The sequence below is a fragment of the Dryobates pubescens genome, chromosome 2, assembly GCF_014839835.1.
Source record: "Dryobates pubescens isolate bDryPub1 chromosome 2, bDryPub1.pri, whole genome shotgun sequence".
NCBI lineage: Eukaryota > Metazoa > Chordata > Aves > Piciformes > Picidae > Dryobates > Dryobates pubescens.
Window position 1 is genome coordinate 23,173,263 of NC_071613.1, and position 24,344 is coordinate 23,197,606.

The window sequence follows — 24,344 nt, forward strand, 5'->3', positions numbered from 1 at the left end:
AAGACACTGATGGTTTGGACATGGTGGTGGGCAGAATACAGGTGTGGGCAGGCAGGAGAAAGAGCACAAGCTTTGTCATTGCCAAGTATGTGACTTGTACACTCATGTGTTGTTCCTGCCTCCTGTTGCAGCTCTGAAAGTCCTTTGCAGACCTTCCTTCCACTCTGGCAGCTCTTTGCAACGTTCTGCAGGAGTTCCTTCTTCCCCACAAGGACTTCTGCAGCAGTGACCATTGCAGATGCCAATACCCAAGGCTTGGCTTGGCAACCCCAAGAAGCAGTGTAGACATCATACTCCTAGGATGGTGTTTCTACCCACCCATCTCCCACATCTACACATGGGGTCTGTCTGTAAATCCTTTTCCCCAGAGAACTGGGGAAAGCAGATCCATCAGCCAATGTCCAAGACATTTCACAAGGACATTTGACTTTTAAGGTTGCAAAGGGCTCTTTTGTTTTATACGTGAGAGGCAAAGAGCATCCAAGTGGAGCAAGGCTCAATAGAGCCCATTGTGTTAAAGCTGGGCACAGCGATGTCAAAAAGCTCTTCTGTTTTCAGCTGGCCAGGGAGAACTTGCCTTAGCTTTAAATGCACATTTTGAGGTCAAAGAGAGGAGAACCTTCTGCCATGTTTCCACATGGTTCCCATCTAACCCCACAGATATTTCCCTGCTGCTCCTTGGATTTCCCCCAAAGGCACATTTATCAACACTTCAGGCAGGGATGGGTGCAGGGTTTGCAATGACCAGGGGCACAAAAAAGCAGTGAGGGATTTTCCTATCTCCTGGTTCTTATTCCAGAAGGTTTTCCTTCCCTGCTCAGCTCTGCTGACAGAGGTATCACAAGTCAGCTGCAGTGAGCTGTGAATAACTGAGCCATGGAGCGGTCACGTCCCTGTGCTTGGCAGCATCCACTCGTGAAGGCTGTAAGGAGCTGCTGAATAAATGTGCTCCAAAACCTGACAGTACAGAGGCAGAGCTGCCTCCAAGAGCTCCTTGCTCATGTGTCCCCTGTTCCTTTGGGGAAAAGAACATCAGTAGCTGCACAGAGATCTCCTGAGAACATCCTAACAGAGCCACGTGGTACCTCCAAAGCCCCACTCGGTCTTTCAGTGCCACCTAGACATGGAGCAGTAGCTTATCTCCATCTTCCCAGGTCTATCCAGCCTATGTGGCCATACAGCTGATGCCACTATGAGCCACCCAAAGTTCATTCTTGCAGCATGTGTGTGTGCTGCCTTCTGCAGGCAAAGGCTCCTTCTGAAGGAGGCACCATCCAATGTGGCGTTTATCTCGGCATGATACCTGCACAACTGTTGATGAATGCCCTTCCCTGCTGATTAAAAGATGGAACTTTAGGGATCCTTAATTTGCCTCCTCACAGGGAACATTTGGAGAGAGGTCATGAGGAGATAATTAGAAGGAAGGTTTTCTCAGGCATCCCAGATCCTTGTTTGCCCTGGGATTGATGTCCTGAAGCATCCCATGAAACACCTAACAGTGTTCAGGCTACTGAGGGTTAGCCCTAAGCCATCAGTCAGGTGCCTCCTGCAGCTGAAGGCTCCTTACCCAGCACCTGGACTGCACCCAACCATTTGGAGTATCATCCAAGGAGGAAGCCCAGACCATCCTGGCTGCAGCTGGACTGGCAAGGGGTTTTTTTTGGAAACCATTCAGAACTTCATAGCAAAGAGCAGAAAATATCCAGTTATTCCTCTAAAAGTTGAGAGGCCTCATTAAAGCCCAAAAGATGACAGATGATTGCAAAGTGACAGTCACAAAAGGGCTGGCAATGAACAAGCCACATATAGCCAAGCCTGAGAACCACCAAACCTCAAAGAACAATCTTCCCAGTATCCTCTCCTGAGCTTCTCCCAAATGCTGTGACCCCCTCCATGAGATGATTAGGTGTCTCAGCAAGCTTATGATGAAAACAGTCTGGTTTCCTCTCCTTTTTGGTCTGGTTGTTTACTCTGTTTTATTGAGAACAAGCCCTGTGGCTTGGACCCGGCTGCAAAATAAAACCCAGCTAAAGCTGGAAATCTGGAGCTCATTTGCTGTGTGTACTTCCAGCCCTGCCTCTGCCACGTCCCCATCCAGCAGGATAGATCTTGCCCCAGCAGGTATGAACCTGTGAGATGAAACCAGGTAAATCCCAGCTGGACACAAGTGCTGTGTGCTGCCAAACCAGGTACACACCTGTTGGGAATGATGCTGAGGAGGAGATGGTCACTTGTGTTTAACCCAAACCTCATTTGTCCCACTCTCTTGCAGCCAGCATCGCCTGGCCATCTTGGACTCACAGCTGTCCTTACTGGGCCACTTGTTGTGAAGACAAAAGCCTTAAGTGGGGACCACAGCTCTGTCTCCACTGGAGGTACCACATGGCTTGGGGAGAGCAGGTTTTGAGCAGAGAGATTCTGCAGGCATAGGCCTGAGAAGCCTTGGAAGCCACTGTATAGTTGGGGAGCACACTTTCATCAGCCTCAGGTTGCCTTATGTTGCTTTTCAACACTTCATTTTGGGACCCACATCTGCAAGCAGACCATCTGAGCCAGTCTTCACCAAATGCATTTCTCAGCATGTTTGCCTTCGCTCACTGTAGCCACCACATCCACTGCTAATTAGTAATTAAGCTTCAGTTTTCATCTGAAGCCTGTTGAGCATCTAGTATTCCCAGCAAAGGGGCTGATGAACCCGTGGGAGCCTCTGTGGGTTGTGCTAGAGCAAGGCCTCTCCCAGCACCCCAGTGCCCTTCCCAGACTGAAGCATAAAGCTGAGGGAAGGGTCAGACCCAGCCCAAAACTTTGTATCCAAAGCACGCGTGGGAGAGCAGGGACAGGACATAGCGGCAAAAGGCAGAAGATGCGTGTGACAAACATCCCGGTTTGTGACCAACACACAGAAAACTCTGGCAGGGGGTTGCTTTGTTGACTCAAAGCCATCAAACCAGCCTCGTTGGAGGCAGCAGATGGTTTTGTAGGGAATGGAGTAAGTGCTCACAGGGCTAAAAATAAACTCACTGCTCCCAGCAGCGCTCGCACGTAAAGGGCTGGGCTGAGCTCTGCCTGCTGCCTGCAAACTATCAACATAGGACTGCCAGTGTTGCTGCAAACCTGCCCTGAGGACCTCCCTGACTGCCTGTCTCTGTGTATCCACACCTAAGCCAAATTTTGTGCTCCCCAGACAGAGTCAGATTTGGCACAGCAGTATTTCCAGCCTGTTGCTTTGTAGGGAGCCACTGGCCCCCATGGTAGTAGCTGAAAGTCAGATGCTCTCCCCAAAACAGAGGCTGTACCAACAGAGCTACAATCCTGCCATTGAGGATCGACCTCCTCTGCATCTCACCCACTTGAGGAGCATCTTCTGTGCCTGGTTCTAAAGACCTTCATGAGGTACGGCTCTGGATAGGGCTTAAAAAATCAAACCACTACATAACCTAGCAGGAAGCTCAGGTCTTGTGCAAGAAACCTCATGCCACGAAACAAGAGAGGGGAAGTCACCCATGCCAGTTAGGGAGAAGCAGGAAGAGAAGCATGACTACTGTTCTAGTATCCACAGACTCATAACCCCCCAGATGCGGCCTGGCACCCTCTGCTTAAAAATATATCTACTGCTGGGACTGCTTCAGGAAGCCACCAGCTCAGCAAAGACTTCAGAGCTTGCAAACACTTCCCTTGGTTCACCAGGAAAGAATGAAGCTTGTGCTTAGCAAACACATGAGCCCCTTCAGCTGGAGCTGCAGATGTTGGTGTTGGGTGGCTGGCTCAATGCTATTTCTCTGTCAGAAAGGAGAGAGCCATCCACTAACATCTCTGCTTGCTGACAGCGTGGGATGTGCCCCCTCAGTCAGATGACCCCTCTGGGCTATTCCTGTTCTGGTTTTGCACTGGGGATGTATTTTTAAAGCCTCTCATCCGTGCCTGGCTGGGTCAGGCTGGGGGCAGTGGCACCTGCCCCAGGCTGCTGGGATCTGACAGCAGCTCCTGGGGCTGTCAGGGCTTTGCAGCAGCTTGGGAACTGAAATGGACCAGCACAAAAACTCCACAAGTGATCTTAGGGGAGATGGAGACCCAACGCCTTCTCAAGTAGCCTACCCAAGCTGCTCCACCACCAGCACATTCCCATCCTCTACCTTATTCCATCCACTTCTATTTCCATCCTCATGCCCAACCCTATCCTTATCCCTTCCTATGAAGGCTCTGCCCAACCTTTCCACAAGCCAGTCCTCTGGGGTCAGAGTGGCTGGAGAGCAGCCAGGCAGAAAGGGACCTGGGGGTGCTGATTGACAGCTGGCTGAACATGAGCCAGCACTGTGCCCAGGTGGCCAAGAAGGCCAATGGCATCCTAGCCTGCATCAAGAATAGTGTGGCCAGCAGGAGCAGGGAAGTCATTGTGCCCCTGGACTCTGCAGTGGTTAGTCCACACCTTGAGTACTGTGTCCAGCTCTGGGCCCCTCAGTTTAAGAAGGACATTGAGACACTTGAACGTGGCCAGAGAAGGGCAATGAGGCTGGTGAGAGGCCTTGAGCACCAGCCCTATGAGGAGAGGCTGAGGGAGCTGGGATTGTTTAGCCCGGAGGAGAGGAGGCTCAGGGGAGACCTTATTGCTGTCCACAACTACCTGAAGGGTGGTTGTGGCCAGGACGGAGTTGGTCTCTTCTCCCAGGCAACCAGCACCAGAACAAGGGGACACAGTCTCAAGCTGGAGGTGAGGAGAAAGTTCTTCACAGAGAGAGTTTTTAGCCATTGGAATGGGCTGCCCAGGGAGGTGGTGGAGTCACCGTCCCTGGAGGTGTTGAAGAGGGGATTGGACGTGGCACTTGGTGCCACAGTCTAGTAGTCATGAGGTCTTGGGTGACAGGTTGGACTTGGTGATCTTTGAGGTCTTTTCCAACCTTGTTGATTCTATGATTCTATTCTATGATTCCATGATACTCTGGTCTCTTTTCTCCCAAACTTGGCAATATTTCATCTCCAGCATCTTTCCCTCTCACTACTAGCCCATTGCAGGAGAGAATCCATGGAGGCTTTTAGCATCTCCTTGTGGTGATTTTGTAGTCCAGATTAGAGGATTATTGCATTACAGCTCCAGAGAGCTTTTCCTCCCAAGCCCAGCAAACATGGTAAAAGGACAATGTGGGGCACAGGGTTCTCTGCTCTTCTCTGCTCTTCCCAGGCACAGCCTCCCTGCTCAACGTGTTGTCCTGGCCTGAGAAACAGCTTTTAACTCCAGGTATCTCACTTTCCTCAACTGTGGGTGAGGACCAGACCCATGTTGAAATACAACACATGAAGATGTGTCCCTCTCTGGAGAGATTCAAAACCCACCTGGATGCGTTCCTGTGCGATCTGGTACAGGGGACCCTGCTCTGGCAGGGGGGTTGGACTAGATGATCTTTTGAGGTCCCTGCCAGCCCCTAACATTCTGAGATTCTGTGATCATCATCTTGGCCTGTTCTGCAAAGCACTTGTAAATGCAGAAAATCTGTAACTGTTATTTAACAGGCAGAAAAAGAGCCCACAGCCACCTACCCACCAGGCCTGATGCTGCCAGAGCTAACCTGCTGCCACCTCTGACAAAATAAGTTGGGTCAAGGAAAATGGATGATATGCAGCCTCTCAAAGGTTTCATTTATTAATCCATTTCTTGAACAAGGTGCTGCTGCCTTCACCACAGCAAAACACCATGCTCCCTGCACCCATCCCGTTTAGAGACCTCAAAAACTCATGAATGTGTTTGAAGTCCTCGCTGTAGGGATGCAGGTGTGTGGCTGGTGGCAGGTGAGCCTGTGGGAAGAGCCTATGCTAGCACTAGCAGCCCCCAAGCACACCACCTGGGGATCTCAGGACTCATTGATCACACAAAGTAGTCACTCACCATCCTGTTTAATGCAAGCAGGGCACTTCTCATCCTGGCAGCATCAGTTCAGAGAGTTGCTCTGTCCCAGACCTGCTCCTTGATGCTTCTGGAGTATCCTCAGGTCCCCAGACCAGGAAGCCTCTGCCTTCCCTGTCTGCTGCACGCTTCTTCACTTGGCATGTTGTGACTCTGTTCCTTAGTCTGCAGACTTTTCCTTCCCAACATAGCCACTCAGTATGTAAACTAAGAGGGAGTTCAGAGGATCTGGGGGGGGGGGGATCCTGAAAGGGAGCAGGGATTTTTCAACAGGCCATTAAGTTGCTGGGCAGCAAGGACTCCAGAAGCAGAGCAGATGCTGGGAGGTGAGTGGAACATCTGCCTTTCTCCTGGCACCTGGGAGGGTTGATCCCAGGATGTTGTGGACATGCTGCCACCACTTGCTTTGGGAAGCTCTCTGCCTTCTCTCTTCCCTGGATGGGAGGGGCTGCAGATGGAGAAGCAGAAGGAAACTATCCTGGCTCCTACTTAAATGGAGCCATTTGTATGCATGGTATAGATGTGGCTATGAAACACAGCTGGAGCTCCCCAGCAAGGTCTGCAAGTGGAGGGCTTACCTCATATTTTCCCTGACAGGTAAAGCTTCCAAAGGACCCAGGAAATTTCAAAGGGAGAGAAGTCACTCAGGCAGGGGAAAAACTGTTAAATGCAAAGAGACAAGGCTAGGGAAGCTCTATTTTAGGAAATCAGCTATTCCTCTGGAAAACACCCATGCCCTTGTGGCTTTGCTTATGCATCTCTGGGGAGCGATCTGCAGGAGCTGCAGTTCCAGGGCAGAGCATCGCCACGGGTCCTCAAGTCCATGTACTGCATCTCCCTCCACCCAGGCTTGCTCACAGAACAGCCTCGGGCAACATAAATACTTGCCAGCCAATTCCATTAAGTCCCACAGCTAAGTGCCATGCCAGGGGCATGAGCAATGGAGAGGGTCAGTAAAACTTTGATGGCTTGGAAGACAGAGGGTACCTAAATAGAGAACTAGTAGAGAAAGTCCCTGCTTGGTCAGGCTGGGGACATTCCCCTGTTAGGAACCTGGCCATGTGGAAAGCTCAGGTGGCAGATGCTCTCTAACCAGGCCAAAGGCTTCCACACTGTCAGGAGGAGTGGTGGGTCTGAAGGGCACACTGTGGTCCTGCCAGCACCATCCCCCACTGCTTCCAGAGGAGTATCCCCAGGAGTCCCCCAGAAGCAGAGCCAGCACAAGAGCTGTGCCAGGCTGGAGGTAACACAGAGATGCTCCAGGAACACTTCCTGGGGATAAACATCACCAAGCATGAAGACTTATTTACAGTAAAAGGCGGTAACAGGAGAAGGTCAAACGGAAACAAGCAGATGGGAAACGAGCATCGGCTCCGGCTCAGCTGCCCCCCAGCACCTGCACGCAGCTCTCAGCACAAATGCCAGCCCAGTTCCTGTGACAGCTCCATACCTGCACACTGCATTCCTTGGTCCCCTCCTTGTGCAAACAGGGCACACAGCACCAGGGCACTACCATCCACTACACCCCTGCTGCTTTTTTTGGCAGCCCAAGGGTCGTTGGACAAATGCATCACCTCAGGCTTGCTCTGAAACAGTACCAGGCACCAGGTTTTACCAAAGCAGCTGCACCCAAGCATGAAGACTTCTTTTCCCCAGAGAGGCAAAGGAACAGCTCGGATCCCCACTCTGCCACCCTGCCTCTGTGGCAGCACAAGGAGCAGGGCAGCAGCACATTCTCTCAAGCCCAGCCATCAACTCCACAGCTAGGTCCCTAATTAGGGCCAGTACAAGAGTCCAGAAGTCTTTGCCTTTGTCTCTCTTCACAGTGTGACACCTCCTTGCCCTGCCCTGGCTCTTGCTGTCTGCCAAAGGGACCACATAATAACAGAGATTTCCCTGCCCATACTTCTGAGGACCTGCACTCGCCTTCCCTACTGTGAAAAATCTTTCCCGTGGGACAAGGGATCTGGCCTGAAGCACTTTTCTTCTTGGGCATTGGTGTGTGTGGGGGGTGTCTTCCTTCTACACAGGGTGGCAGCTCTGCAGGAAGGAAAATAATTTGGGAGACTGAGATGAAAACTGCTACAGCCTTCAGACTATCCAGGCAAGCCTACCCAAGCTTGAGAAGTGGCCCTGTGTGAAGCTCATAAGGTTCAACAAGTCTAGGTGCAAGGACCTGCACATGGGTTGAGGCAACTACCAGCAACAATACAGGCTGTGGGATGAAATGATTGAGAGCAGACCAGTGGAGAAGGACTCTGGGAACACCAGTGGGTGAAAAGCTAGATGTTAGTTGGCAATGTGTTCTCACAGCCCAGAAGCCAGCTGTAGCCCAGGCTGCACCGAAAGCAGCTGCTCTGCTCTGGTGAGATCCCACCTGCAGTGCTGTGTCCAGCTCTGGAGTCTTCAGCACAGAAGCTGTTGCAGCAGGTCTAGAGGAGGACACAAAAATCATCAGAGCTCTGGAAGCCATCTGCTGTGAGGACAGACTGAGAGAGATGGAGTTGTTCAGCCTGGAGAAGAGGGCTCTGAGGGGATCTTATTACAGCCTTTCAGTATTAATCTTTTTTACAGTGAGGCTGGTGAAGCGCTGGCCCAGGTTGCCCCAAGAGCTGGTAGAAGCCCCATCCCTGGAAATATTCAAGGTCAGGTTGAAAAAGGCTCTGAGCAACCTGCTCTAGTTAAACATGACCCCACTGTCTGCAGGAGGGTTGGACTCTGTGACCTTTTAAAGGTCCCTTCCAACCCATTCTACAATTTTACAATTTCACCTGGCCACCTCTGCCAATAAAGTGACCACTTCCTGCTTGACAGAGCTCCTGCCTTGCCACCCTCCCCACCCCTAGGTGACCAGTGCCACTCTACTCCCCCAACTCACAGCTGGGCTTGAGTGGGAACTCCAACCACCAATTAATACAAATACCATCAGGTCCACTGGCTGGAAGTGTCCTGCCTTATCAGCTTGATTTGGCACCTGTTTAAAAAAAAATAAGAAGTAAAAAAAGCCCCCAGACAGGCAGCTGGCTCCTCTCTCAACTTCAACAAATAATTCACTGGCAGTTATTTTTAGGCAGTTTATTTTGTGCCTTCTTGCAATGCTTGAGATGACAATAAAATGATGGCAAAAACTCAAACACCCCCATGCCAGTGTAAAACTAAATGACTGTAAGTCAGCAGCGTATCAGCTGGACGGATAAATCTCTCAGTTCCTTCACAGGCACAACAGGATGCCAAAATTAAAACCTCAGATATCCTTTGGAGTTTCACAATTATGTTCAGCTGTGTGCAAAGTATCCATCTCATCAGTGATGGTGGGGGAAAAAAGCTGTCCATTTATTTTGCTTTGTGTAATGAGAGGAAGGAGAATAACCATTCCAGGAGCAGGGTCCCATTGGATGAAGCCTCTCATTCTTCCACTGAGTTAATAAATCAGATTAAAGGCATTTAAGTTCTGGGTGGAGAGCATGACGCCAGTTCTAAATATGAAAGTGATTAGTTTTCTGAGGGTCTGAGGGACGTAAGCAACATGGAAGTTCTATGGGATGGTGTAAGGCTTCCAAAGCACTAAACTACTGCAAGATGCAGTGACTCACAAAAGCATCAAGTGATTGCCTCAACAAACCCTCAGAAAACAGTTTATCCAGCCTCTTCAGCTGGATGCCTTCCATGCTCAGGAGATGTTTTCGTAGTACAGATACTCCTGCCCCATGTAATTCATCTTTCAAATTCAATGTTCTATGGAACACCGCAGAAAGCAACTTTCCTTGAACCTACAATGTAACAGCCACACCCTCCCCAATGTCATTCTGATACAGAATACAGAGTCAACCAGGTTGGAAAAGACCTTTGAGAGCATGAAGTCCAACCTATCACCCAACACCATCTAATCAACTAAACCATACAACTAAGTGCCTCATCCAGTCTCTTGTTAAACACTTCCAGTGATGGTGACTCCACCACCTCCCTGGGCAACCCATTCCAATAGCAAATTACTCTTTCTGTGAAGAATTTCTTCCTAACATCCAGTCTGAACCTCCCCTGGTACAGCTTGAGACTGTGTCCTCTTGTTCTGGTGCTGGTTGCCTGGGGAAGAGACCAACCTCCACCTGGCTACAACCTCCCTTCAGGTAGTTGTAGACAGCAACAAGATCCCGCCTGAGCCTCCTCTTCTCCAGGCTAAGCAACCCCAGCTCCCTCAGCCTCTCTTCAGATTCTCCTCCAAACCCCTCCCCAGCTTTGTTGCCCTTCTCTGGACACGTTCCAGCAAGTCAACATCTTTCCTAAACTGAGGGGCCCATAACTGGACACAGGACTCAAGGTGTGGCCTAACCAGTGCTGAGTACAGGGGCACAATGACCTCCCTGCTCCTGCTGGCCACACTATTTCTGATGCAGGCCAGTATACCATTGGCCTTCTTGGCCACCTGGGCACACTGCTGGCTCATGTTCAGCCTACTGTCAACCAGTAGCCCCAGGTCTCTTTCTGCCTGGCTGCTCTCCAGCCACTCTGACCCCAGCCTGTAGCACTGCATGGGGTTGTTGCGGCCAGTGTGCAGAACCCGGCACTTGGATGTGTTAAATCTCACGCCAGGTTTAATGCCATTCTGATACAGGTTTCCTCATAAGGGCTCCTTTCAGATGCAGCATATAGGATTATAATTCAAATTCAAAATCAAAGCAACACATGGCCCAGTGCAGGACAGTTGGTGGTTAGCTGGGGCTCCATTTTTGCCATCTAGTATTGCTATTAAATACTACTAACCGCTAAATGCATTGAATAGGCTGTTGAAAGAGCCGGGACCCTCATCCAGTTTCTCCCCTTGTCTCAGTTTCCAGCTGTAGCAGCCTGAGTTATGGTATGTCCTTGTCAGCCATCAGTGGCTGCCAAGCAGATTTCCAGGAACAGGACTTACCTCGCATGTCCCTAGCCTTGATTCTGCATAGGCAGAATGACAAATACTTTCCTTTCCACTACCAAAATCATTTAGTAAGTAAAGTAAAATCAAAACCAGCTGAGAAGAGGCAAAGGAGAAAGGGAATGAAAGCCCAGGCGTGGTAAAAACCAGCTACTGGCTGACTGCAAATCAAGAGGAGGAAAATTCTGCCACGAGTAGTTAGTTTTAATTATACCCTTAATGAATAACAGGGTCTTTTTAAAAATAACCTGCCTTGATCAAATTAATGGAGGAAAAACCACAGGTTGTAGATATGCTGGAGGTCTGGGATGCTACAGCTCTGACTACAGTGACTTCACCGACTCCCAGTTGAAACTGGGCCTGACCACTACCATCACCAAATACCCACTCACTGACCTAGATGAACCAAACCGAGGATCTCCATTTAATTCTGCACCATTTCAAACAGCCCGGGGAGGGCAGCAGCAGCTTCCAGAGACTGAAGGGATGTCAGCCCCAGGAAACAGCTGCATCTCCCTTGCTTATCAGGGGAGGACACAAATTTTCCAGCATTGTCATCCCTACACCTTAACCTGGCATTAGACCTATGCTTTAGAATTATTTTTAGAAGAGCAACAAAACATGGGATGTCAAAAGAGGCCAGATGCTGGCTGGGTCTCAAAGCTGTACTAGCCTTGTTGAAGAAAATCAGGGAGAAATAAGTGGCTACCACGCTCAAGATCTCAAGAACATGCTAAAGGCAAATGCACTCTTCTCCCCCTGCCCCCAGACTATTTTTTCCTATTTCAGTTGATGGAGGCTATAATAAGAACAGGCAAACTAACACCAAGGTTAAAAGTGCCTGGCATGGGTTTAGAGACAACGTGCTTGAATCCTTGGCTCAGGTTTCCACAGCTCTGTGTGTGTTAGACACGGCCTGTTCTGGTACGAGGGACTATGAACCATTCTATTGCACTGCCTTTGAGATAAAGAAATTTGGTCCAGGCAAATGTTATACACTCAAACAGATTGCCTATAAAGAAGCACATAATAAAGGAATGTAAAAATTTGTTGGGGAGAAAAGCAAAATAAATAGATGTTCTGTCCTGCTGGTGCCTTCATCACAGGCTGTGAAGAACAGCAGCTTGAATAAATACTTTCCACACACAGCTTCCAGACTAAAATCTGTTGCTGGGCCACAGGAGCAGCCCAGGAATAATTTCTTTTCCTTTTAAGCAGAGGTTCCTCAATGCAGTTTTCTTTTCTTCCAGCTGAGAACACACAGAGATGGCACTTCTCTGCCACTGACCCACGCAGAGTGCTGAGATTGTCCCAGCAAACATCGCCCAAAGGACACAGGAAAAGCCCAGGCAGATCTCACCCTGCCCTTGGCTGAAACCCAGCACTGCCAAAGCTTTTCACCCAGGCTGCTGCCTGTTTCCCAGTGCAGCGGCCTGCTGGAATGCCTTGCAGAGGTGTCAGCCTGTGGGTTTAAATCCTCAAAGGCTCACGTTGTAGAAACGCAGAGGCAAAGGACCCAAACCATTAAGCAGCTTCATTACTGGACTTGACGATCAAAAGCAGAGAGCTCATAGGCAGCTACACACCAGCAGAAGGGCAGAGCAACAGCACCCCAGGCTCGGGATTCCCAGATTCCCTGGTTCCCACCTATTCACAGTGGGAATCTGCCCAGCAAACCCCAGCTATAATTATCTTTCAGAAGAGAAAAAGGCATTTAGCTATTTGAGCAAGTCAAAACATGCTGCATATCCCCCTTTAATTCTTCTCTCCTTCAAACCCAGTGCTGCCCCATGCTTTCAGTCCTTGCTCAGTGCAGGGTTTGTGTTGGCAAGGGCTGTGACTACAACCACTGCTGTGGGGCCGGAACCTCCTCCAAACCTGCCTGCTAATACCAATGGAGCTAGACTTTATAGTCTGTTGGGGAGGCAGAAGAACCTCTGCTACAGCAGAGCAGTAACTCCATATTTCCATCCGCAGGTTTCCAAGACCTCTGTATCTCTAACTACCCAACATTGATTTCCAGCCCTTTGAAACCATGAAGGACGCCAACCCCATTTTTAGTGATTATGAGGGCTCTAATTTCATTCCAGGTCATGGCATTTATATTTTCATTACCCACAACCTCCAGGGTCATTACAAATACGAAATTACAGTGTCGGTGCTTAACGGCTGTTTAATTCAATAGCATTCCAGAGTTAATAAATGCAATTCAATTTCTCCAAGCCAAGTGGCTTCCTGACCAGATAACACAGGCTGCAGCCAGCCGATCAAAGCCACATGCCACCAGTTTCTGAGGCAATAGAGCTGACACTTACGGGAGCAGGATGTGGAATTACATGGTGGCAGCAATTTATGTTTCACTATTTGCAAGCTTTTCTTCTAATGCACAGGAAGCCTCAAGTCCTTTCCTTCTCAGAGAGGCTGTGAAAGGGAGGAGGAACGTTTACTGTCAGGGTTCTCTAACATGACACATGCTAAATATTTCAGAGGATTTACCCAGAAATGGGGGAGCCTTCAATTAGTCTCTAAAGACAGACTCAGTATTTTAATGAAAGAAAGGAAGGAAGACAGAAATAACCCTAAAGTGCTACAAAATTTTGTGATAGCAGTGCAGCCACCAAGCTGCTCCTGCTCACAGGCAGAAGTTTCCCTATCTTTTTACTTTTAGTGTGAATCTTTTCCTATTACTGTTATTTTTGAGCTTGGGAAATTCAAGTGATGATTTGACTACAGCTTGCAAAGCCCTGATTGGTGGTGTTAAGGTAAAATGTATAACGGTTTAAAGATGGCTACAAGGTAAAGAGAATATGCAGGCATGCAGGCAAATACAGAAAACCCACAGCATCACAGAATCACCAAGGTTGGAAGAGACCTCAAAGATCATCAAGTCCAAACTGTTACCCAACACCTCATGACTACTAAACCATGGCACCAAGTGCCACATCCAATCCTCTCTTGAACACCTCCAGGGATGGTGACTCCACCACCTCCCTGGGCAGCATATTCCAATGGTGAACAACTCTCCCAGTGAAGAACTTTCTCTTCACCTCGAGCCTAAACTTCCCCTGGCACAGCTTGAGACTGTGTCCCCTTGTTCTGGTGCTGGTTGCCTGGGAGAAGAGACCAACTCCCTCCTCACCACAACCTCCCTTCAGGTAGTTGTAGACAGCAATAAGGTCTCCCCTGAGCCTCCTCTTCTGCAGGCTAAGCAACCCCAGCTCCCTCAGCCTCTCCTCACAGGGCTGTGCTCAAGGCCTCTCCCCAGCCTCGTTGCCCTTCTCTGGACACGTTCAAGTGTCTCAATGTCCTTCTTGAACTCCTCTCACTGCCACCTCCTTTTCCAGAGGCAGCTTGGTCCAAAGTCCAGGCATCACAGTTGTTATATTTATATGCAGAAAGTTAAGACAACCTAAACCACTCCAAAGAACTTCAAAGGTTTAAGTTGCCACCTTTCCTTCTGACTTCAGAGCTCTGAGCAGCTGAACAGAGGATACAAAAGCTCTTGTAATTTCCAGGGGAGCCCATAAATAGTGTCAATAAGTGTTTTTGTTTTTAAGAAAGCATGATTTCCTGTAGAACATGCACAAACAGTGCTGGACAGCACAGACAGAAGGTTCAGGGAATCAAATGTGATATTAATGCTTTACTGGTCTTGCAGTTCCCTCTTATCTCTTTCAATAATACAGCTATCTAAACCCAAAAGAAATCAAAGCAGCACAGCACTGTGTGCAAACAGAAGCAGTACAGGAAACGCTTGTGTAGGGAACATCCATCTTCAGAGGTTCTCCAGCCGTCCACTAGCACATTTGTGAGAGGCATCACCTGGCCCTTCTCACACCAGCCAGCATCCCCAGGCACACTAGAGGCTCCTGGCACATCCCTGAATCATGCTCCAGTATGCAGAAGTGCCATTGGTGTTGATCTGTCTCTCAGCAAACCTGCCTGGGGTTTAGCAGCAGAAATAACAGGGGTTCCCTGTAAACTCTCAGTTGTGCAACCTTGACCTGGCTCCCAAGCCATAATCTCACTTCACCCATCATCACCAGCAATTACAAGTCTCCTTGTGAGATCCAGCCCTCAGGTAACCCCTTAAACACTGAAATCAGGCTGCAGATTGTGGTACTAATCATCACTGCTCCAGTTGAAAATGAGTGAGAGCATGGCTCATTTCCTCCTCTCTGAGCAGCCTCTACAGGCAACCGCAGCCAAAACGGAGGAAAAAAATCCCTAATTTTACCTCTGATGGAATTGGAGAGCTTGGGATACAGCTGCATCTTAGGCTTGCTGAATGAAACTAGGGTATTCTGAGGAAGCTGATACCTCAGCCGTCTCTGCTCTTCAAGGAGTCTGCAGCCAGTGGCAAAGTTAAAGCTTGAGCTCTAACAAAAAAGCTTTTCTTGCACAGGAGGAAAGCTCAGCTGATCTCATCAGGACCTAGACCCCCCGGTACAGCTTGGGAGTTACACTGGCAGGAAAAGGACTGTGTCATCCTCTTGTGGCCCAGACCATGTGCAAATTTGGGAGTCAACAGCTTTGAACTACCCTGAAAAAGGCTCCAATCAGGCAGGACAGATCACACACTGCTTTAGGCCAGGAGTTCAGTCCCCACTGCCAGTAAGTCTTACCGAAGCTGTGGTCAACAGGGCAGGAGGATGGTCCCAACTGGTGGCAGAAGATGCTGTGCTCTCCCTTGAAGCAGAAATGACCAACTCATTGAAGGCACAACAAAACACTACCAGCCTTAACTTTGCTCCCTCTGTTTTACTCTGGATGCTATCTGGGCATCTCAAACATTATCTACTTCTGAAATGGAAAGACGGCCTCCCCATGCCACTTCTTCATCCTGCTGTGGGCTGCGGCGGCAAACCGCAGCCAAACGCAGCAAGGGGTACAACCACGCTTGGCAAAGGGCCCTGGGCTCAGGGTGGGCAGTCTCTAGGACCAGACACAGCTCCAGAAATATGGATCTGGAGAGAAGAGCATCATAAGCCACCACTCAGGGCTCAACGTTTATAAAGCTCTCAAAAATCAGCAAGGGAAGGCGTTTTAATGACAAAAGCAGCCGTCTGTGAGCATGTCCCAACATGAAACAGTGGTGTTGGCTAAAAATGCCAACACACGACTGTAAAGCTCATCCTCCCTGCCTGCTGCCTGTCCAGAGAGACTCTGCCATGGTGGGTGTGTGGCACAAGCTACAGGAACAAAGCTGACGCTCCTCACATCGGTATTAAGATCTGGTGCTGAGCAGAAGCACTCCAGGTTTGTCTGCCCCTCAGTGCTCATGAGCAAGGTCCTAGCACACCTGTTAGAAGAGCTTTCTGCCCTCCTCTCCCTGCCCCCCGCCCTTTAATATTTCCCTTTAAAAAAACCAACCAAACCACAACTTCTTTTCATTTTAAAACACCTGCTTCCTCAAATACATCAGCAGCCTCAAAATTTATGACTCCATCATAACTTCTGGGCTTTCTCAGCTGTCAGTGCAATTTCAGAGCAGCCCTGTGTGCAGGGCCAGAAAGCAGAAAGACACAGACAGGTTGTTCTATTGATTTGTGGGTTGCTTGTTTCTTTCTTTCTTTCTTTCTTTTTAGCAGTGCAGAACATGCTCAAGAGCCCAAAAATCTCGGGAGGATGCAGCAAAAGACGACTGCATACGCTACTCAATACCATGATTAGCTGTCATCAGTTAAGTGGCTTGCACAGAGGCAGGCGTCCTGCTGCGACCAAGCTTATGGGAGATGGGAAAGGGCAGCCTGGAGTATGGAAAAGGGCAGCCTGGAGTCTCACCAACTCCCACTCTTTGCTTCCAAAAGTTAAGTTATAATGCCCAAAGCAAGAGAAGGAGGGGACAGGGAAAGGGCAAAAGGACTTGGGGAAACAGAGCAGAGAGAAATCCTAGCTAAGAAGAAATTAGTGCTCATTGGCAGCAAAATCTATCACAGGGTTCTGCACGGGACTGCTCTCTCCCCCAGCCAGGGACCCAGAGCCTTTCCCCACAGCCAAGCCCAGAGAATTTAGTTGGTCTAAGCCATAGCTTTCTCCTCCCTGCAAACAGCCACCAGCAAAGAGGAGTAAATAGTTAATTACATGGTACCACTAAGGACATTACATGCAGCACAGCTCAATGCATTATTCACCAGGGTTTAGAATAGGAAACTGGCAAGAGAAGGAAAGGGAGGCAAGAGAAAGAAAGAGAAGGAAGGGGAGGCAAGGGAAATCCATGCGTCCTCAAAGCGCACACATGGAAGATCAGCATTAGGACGAGGGTATGCAGTTTCCCTTTCAAGTAACCTTAATCAAAGGCACTTCTTGTAGAGAGGACCAATACATGACCCTTCAGAGCCTCTTGCCGCAGATATCCAGGTTACAAGCACCGTACAAGTCTCCACTCGTTCATCACGGTACCAGTGCACTTCCCACGTCCTGACCAGCATCGGCATTCAGCCGAAGGCTGCTGCTGCTGCAGCGGGTGGGCGCCGGTGCCAGGCAGGACACTGGAAGTTTGCTCCCGGAGGATCCACACACTTACCCAGGACGAAGCAGAGGAATCGCCGCGGGAGCAGAGCCATCTCCACTGCCGTGCAGCCAGCTCGCCTGCGGGGTGGGATCCTCCCCCAAGCCCGTCGCAGCTCTGCTCCGCTTTCCAGGACGTAAGAATATCAACATAGAGGATGTAATGCAATCTTCGGAGGAAAATAAACGTTTTGTGGGGTTTTACCGAGCGGAAAATCCTTACTGAGCTAGTAGAGCTCCACCTACAGCTGAGAGCTGCGTTTTTCCTTGCCTGCACATGGGTCCTTCAGGAGCGCATTCAGGATCATGGTATGTTATTATCATCCCATTGGGCGAGAGCTCCATCTGTAAGGAGGTCACTGCCCCACAGATTGGTTCTCCCACATTTTAATCGGCTCTCTCTTTCAAAGGGAGAAGAGCAAAGAAAACGCGAACGAACAGTTCAATGTGCTAACTTTCGTGTTTCATATCATACCCATTGCTGCTTTCCCAACAAAACAACTTGCATGCTAGAAAGCCAGTTCTGAACTATTAACACCACCTAACTACAGAATCAGGCCTGGAGAACACAAAGGGCAGCTTTTCTATTAAAAATGTGGTGGAGGAAAGCCTACAGCTGCTTTCACCTTGATATGAAGAGGGGTAAAAACAAAGCCATGACCTCACCTGCAGCTTCAGGCCACATTCACAGATCTGGCTTTCAAAGATAAGGCTGGGGCTCTGACAGTGCTACCTACAGCAGTTCTGCTGAGGGAGAGAATGGATGAGACCTGAAAACAGTAAAACACCCACACAACTTTCTGAAGAAGAAATTTTAACTTTATTCACAGGTGAGTAGGGCTGCCGTTTGCAGTAGCAAATGCAACAAAGTACAACGGAGATGGACAACAGCGATGTACAATTTGTTGTTGCAGTATCACAGTGTGAGCCTGTCCACGTCAATCAATGATAAGCCCCCTCACCCCCGACCAGACACGTACACCTAAGCTGCCTTTCCTTCATTTACCAGAAGAGTATTTAAAACACAGAGCTCTTCTGTATGGTAACACCACAAATATGAAAGGCTGTATAGTCCCCAGGTTTCTTCCTCCCCCTGTATCAACCCAAACCAAAAGCCTCAGGGACTGTGTGCTTTATACTGTAACAGGCCAGGGGACAGCAAAAAAAATGGATTTAGAAGCCCAGTTTCTGCTTGCAGCAACAAAACTGGAATATGAGACAACAAAATGCCATGAACAAAATTACTAAATTAACATCTGGGCTTCATGCTGAAGGAAACATTTGGCTGTACCAGAACTCTGCAGTCCGCAACACGCTTCTGAGTCAAAACGGACACGAGATGACTCTGCTGCAGCTCAGCATTATGTAACTGTGTCCACCAGCACTGCCAGCTCTGAGCCTGGTTTTCTGTAACGAAGCCCTCCCCTGTGCCTCCCTGGTATTCAGAAGATACACGGAATTTCCACAGACTATTCAGAATCAGATTATCTGGAAAGCACAAGTGTGTTGGTTATTTATGAACACTGCAGCAGCTACCATCCTGTCTAAAATTAAGCGGCATGCAAGAACTGGGGGTTGTGTACTTCAGCCTAGAAATGCCCTGACAGTAGCAGAGAAGTCTTGCTCACTGAAGCATTACCTTCCTACCTTAGAGAAACCTGCTGAGAAACACTTGAACCAACTATGGGGAACAACAAAACATTTAACATTTGGATAAACAGAAAAGTACCTCCAACTGATCTTCAGGTTATATTCTCCTGAACAAGACTACATATCATAGTGATGCTATGAATTTTCATTAAGATCTGTTGAAATTAATGAAACAATAAGTACAGTACGATCCCAGAACAAGCTGGAGGAATGAACTCGCAAAACTCTTCTCAAGGGAGATGATCAGAGTCTTCGTAATTGGAAAGCCACCTACTCAAAAACAAAGCAGAAGAAAAAAGTGCAGGTAAATTTTGGATGAACACACTCAAACTACACAGAAGGAGTATGAGCAGTTTTAATCCCCCCAAAAAACCACTAGCATCAGTAGTAATCTTGTTACGTACTACAGAAGAGTGAGGTCTCCTAGCTTCAAAAACTACAGGAAAGAGATTACTACACTAAAATAGATAATCTTTGTGCAACAATTTATACCTGGTGGACACTTTAATTAATTCAAAATCAAGTTATCAAAACAACATTTAGGCATACATAGACTCCAGGCAATTCTTTCATGTTTCTCCAAGCACTGTTGTAGTTATGCTTTGGTCAGCCCCCCTCTCCACTGCACTGTTTTTACAGCTTCTACTATGCAGATCGTTCATTTCACAGAAAGCTTCCATGCATGCATGGACACGTGGTATTGATTAATTTTAAAGACACAGCCATTCCTAATGCTGCACTGAGGAACTTGTATAGCATCACAGCTCCTGCTAACTGCTCCTTACAGTTAGATTTAGGAAAAGGTTATGCATGCTCTTCAGATAAAAATGCCTGTTACTCACTAATGAGAATAAAAGGACTTCTCAGTCCAAAAATCTATAACTTCCCATTTCTAATGAAGTTAGTCCTTCAAAATTAATAACTATACAGGACCTACAAACAGTCAGATGTTCAATTCAGGGCTATGTCAAAGAAAAAAGCAAGATTGTCTTTTCCAACCTTATTGAGAAAGTTGAATTTAAATTCTTACACGTTAAATACTACGTAATCCAGCTTGACATACAGGTATTATCTGTACAACTGTGGACATTTCGTCAGCTTGCAAGAATGTTAAGGCTCTGAGGTGGTATGTCTTAGTGGACGCTTACCCTTCAGGAAAGCCTGAAGAAGCCATACACATACCAGAAATAGTGCAATAAGCTTCGAGCAGAATCACCTTTCCGTAAGCATGTAACATACATCTATTGCTTACTATGGAAAGATGAGCATTCTTTTTCCTCATTACTGACAAATGACTTGGCTATTTTACAGATGCCTCATAATGAAAGTAAAAGTTGTTACAGGTCTTCAGCAAAGCAACAGAAAAAGAGGACTGTAATAAGAAGAGTCAAAATGTTAAAGCCAACACACCATTTGGAAACCCTCAGTAATTACTTGACAACGGAGGCACAACACATTTGAGGTGTTACAGCCTTACTAATTGACAGTACTTTCAAGTGCAAGACAGTTTGGGTTCCCTTTGTTGTTACGTCCATATCTGCAGTCCCATGGAAGTCAGTCAGCAGATTAAAATGAAGTATTTTCTTTGCTCAGTTTTGTTTGGATTCATACCTGTAAAAGCTCATAGGGCAAATGCCAAACTAACCAATGTGCCACATCAATCCTTTCAAAAGAACTCTGTCAAGTAAGCATACTGATTGAGACCCTCTCACGCTCTACACCACTATGGAAGGCACAATCTCATGCCACATGTAAAATCCTATCCTCTCGCTCTGTGTATTTAACATGACCTACAGTCAGCCTCTCTGAAGACATTTTCTGGTCACTGATAATACTTCCCAGAACAATGTTCCATTCCAGTTATGAAAGTGTTACACTTCACTCCTGCACTCCAGTTAACACACACAGAGGCATCTGAGTAGCAGAATGCAGTCTGAAAAGCAGCATTCAATAGATAGGAAAGATACTTAGATACGTAAAACTCTCAGCATAAATACCACTCATCTTGGAAGAGGTGGCATCAATTAAAACCAAACTGGCTCCTTGTCATCCTTGAAACAGGAGCCTGGAGACCAAGCTCAGAGCATTAAGAATTTGGTGCAGTTTCAGGAAGAAACACTACAGGAAAAGAAGTCTCTTACAGATTGTGTTTGTGGACAAAAGCAGAGATAAAGCATTGCTAAGAACACATGGGACAGTGCTGAAAGATATGCCATGTCCTACAGCAAAAAATCCATATACATATCCCTGGAATTCTGGGCTGTGCTTTTAGCATGATCAGCTTGCTACAGCATCCTGCAGCGTCCAGTGCTGTGTTATCATGCAAAATGTCCTTCAGCATGAAAACACAAGCAGACACAAAACCTTACAACCTGTTAGATTTCTAGTTCAGAACCGAATCTCACACATCAAACGGAAATGATTCGTTTTTAAATCAAAGTTGAGCCTATGCTGGCATTTCTCTATGAAATGCTACACACGGACTGGTCACTAGGTGTCACCTTTATCCACACTATGTATGACAACTTTCCTCACCGAGTTCCTAGTAAAAGTTTGCCTAACAAAACCCCCAGCATAGCAAGTTCTATGGAGTGCATAGAGCTAGTGAGTTATCTGTTTATAGATGTGCAGCCAGCCTACAATCCTTAGAAACCATTGTTTCAGTGGATTCATGCAGGTATTTCTTGCAGAGCTTTATACTGAATTAAATTACTAATCTGGTCAGGCTATACAGCTATCCAAATTGAAGCAGGTTTATTTCACTGTATTTCTGTAGGCTAGAATACTCACCATTTATGTTGGTTTTATCACCCACAACTGGGGGTTGATTTCCTCAGAACTACAGAGGTCCTTTCCACAATAGATCTGATGGACAATCCACTTAGGACACCCTTGTTGTTTTCCCTCACTTCTAGCAGAGCATCCACAATTTTGTCTCTATATGAACAGAAGACACAACTGTTTACGTCCCATTTTGTGCAACACATTTAGTGGATCCATTACCCATCAGGAGTGAAATGAAACCAAAATACTCTCACCTGCTAGCCTCTGGATGCATTTCTTTAAGTTTCCTCATTAATTTGTCAAAGCTGCTCAAGTTCAGTGTATTGGGCAAAACAAAGGCATCATGTGCATTAGAGGAGAAAGAAGCAGATGTCTTCTGCAGAAGGTCTTCTCCAGTATCCTAGAATTACATCAAAACAAGCAAAATAATGACTGAGTTAAGTACCACACAGGTAACAGAAGGTATCTTTACTACTAATAAATATTCCTGCCATGAAGAAATAAAAAAACTACAGACAGAGGTTCAGATTAATAATTTATTCTGACACAACCAGTCATACTGCCCTGTGTGTAGTTCAAAATAAAACTACTACACACATTTATTCCTGCTACTTTAAATTAGATCAAATTTCTCTTACCCAGAAGACTAGTGTGTGTAAAGTTAAATCCACAGAGGGTACATATCTGTCTAGTTCATGAGAACACCACCAGCAATTACAAAGTCTGCCTTATCCCTCAAGGACTAGCCTGGATGAATACAAACCGCTATATTTATGCAGAGATGTTTCTTAGAGTTACAATAAAAATGCAAGAATTTCCCCTCCATTATCCCAAGCCCTTCCTGCATAAAATCACAAGGTGTTTGTGGAACAGAAGTGTTACAAGTGGAAACTCAAGAGAGGAGAAAAGCAAGACAAAAAAATTTAGTGCAAATGGTTTGGATTAAGAACAAAAAGATGGAGTACCACAATTTGCTGCAGGGGCAAATAAATGGTGCTCCTACTCTTCTGCAGCATGCTGGCAATTTATGACTGACAGACCGTGTTTTCCTACCCTGGCATCATTCGCTATATATATTAAATGTAATGTGTTAAGGTACAGTAAGTTTTAAAGCTCTTCATCTGCCATACAAAGGAGGCTTAGTAATAATTATTTACCTTTTGAATATCTCTCGAATCTTTCGTAGATGATTTCAGATCAGGGCACTTTGTTTCTGAAGGTACTTGTGTAAAGCAAGAAGTGTTTGAAGTTGTTCCAGGAAGGAGATGCATTTTCTCAGAAGCAGAGGTGGCATTAGGTGCTTTTGCAGCACTGGAGGCTGAAGTGAGTGTTTTATCTTGACCATTTCTTTGACTGCTATGAACAGGTGGGATTTCATGCAGGAGCTTATTTGTAGGTACTTGAGAAACCAAATATTTACTACCTAATGAAGTATTTTCAAGTTCAGTACTGGTTTTCCTTTTATTTTTTCTGGTTCATTTCCTCTACAGATAAGTGTCAGGAAGGAATTGCACATCTAAGGCATAAAACTACCAAAACCACCTGGAAACTAGGTAATATACATTAAATTACTATCAGTAAGAACACATGGTTGTTCTCATCTCTGGACTATTAACTAGTATTAAACTCAACAGAAAATTCTAGACTCCTTAACTTCTCATTAAATGAGAAGCTGTCTGGAATGACACATTTTTAATCAGTTTGTCTGCAGCTACATTAATTACTAAAACAACTCGATGAACAACTTCTTCTCTCTCATTATTTGCTTACTTTGACAGAAAAATTCTGAAACAATTACAACTTCTATTAATGTACCTGTAGTTACTAGAAGTCACAGAGGTAAGAGTGTCTGAAATCTGATACTCCTGGACATTTGATCTTAAATCACCCTATAAAAGAGAAGCATATTTGGTTGCAAATGTGTAGTATGAAATGACTCAAAGAGACAAGAGGTTACTACTACTTTATAAATAAGAACAGGCATACCTCTGGCACTAAGGAACTTGGACCACTAACAGGAATGAAGTCCTCACGTCCACTCTCCACTGTCTTTGTATCTAATAATAAATGTAAGAAACCAGAAAGTGTGACTAACTCTTCTTGTTTCAGTTCAAGCTAACATCATCTCTGTAGATTTCAGAAAGTGTAGAAATAAAACCTTTGAAAAACCTAAAATAATGAAGAGTATCTTCTAAGATAAAATGAGGGTCCTGAGAAGCAGAACAGTTCAGTTTGTGAAATCTCTTTTTTTCTGAGTATTTCCTGAGGTCTGAAGAGGCAGAAGAGGTACAACCAGAGAGAACACTGGTCTGGGGCAACAGTGCTGTGAGTACCCCCACCATCTGCCTTCAGTCTCCCAGCAGAGACCATTCCCAAGTAACTCTTAAGAAGCCAATATGGGGAAGGAAGCAGAAGGAGGAGGAAACAGGGGGGAAAGAAAAAAAGATTATTTCTAGCTACATGATTAGCTGGACATTTACTATATTGAATTTATCCACTGTTTTCAAGGAAAAACATGAATGAAAAGAGCTGAATAAGGATACACTGTAAGTCACTAAAAAAAAAAAATCTGAGAATTCAGCTGGCATT

At 46.7% G+C, this 24,344-nt stretch overlaps 1 protein-coding gene across 1 annotated transcript in view; it reads right to left on the bottom strand.

The window, feature by feature from the left end:
- Positions 1–24,344, bottom strand: part of RBM44 (RNA binding motif protein 44) — a 44,490-nt gene that overhangs the window by 14,502 nt on the left and 5,644 nt on the right. The window contains 8 exon segments of the mRNA XM_054172918.1: positions 17,338–17,464; positions 18,613–18,809; positions 19,155–19,241; positions 21,781–21,908; positions 22,010–22,155; positions 22,913–23,111; positions 23,571–23,644; positions 23,742–23,812. Of these exon segments, the coding sequence (XP_054028893.1) occupies positions 17,338–17,464; positions 18,613–18,809; positions 19,155–19,241; positions 21,781–21,908; positions 22,010–22,155; positions 22,913–23,111; positions 23,571–23,644; positions 23,742–23,812 (1,029 nt within the window).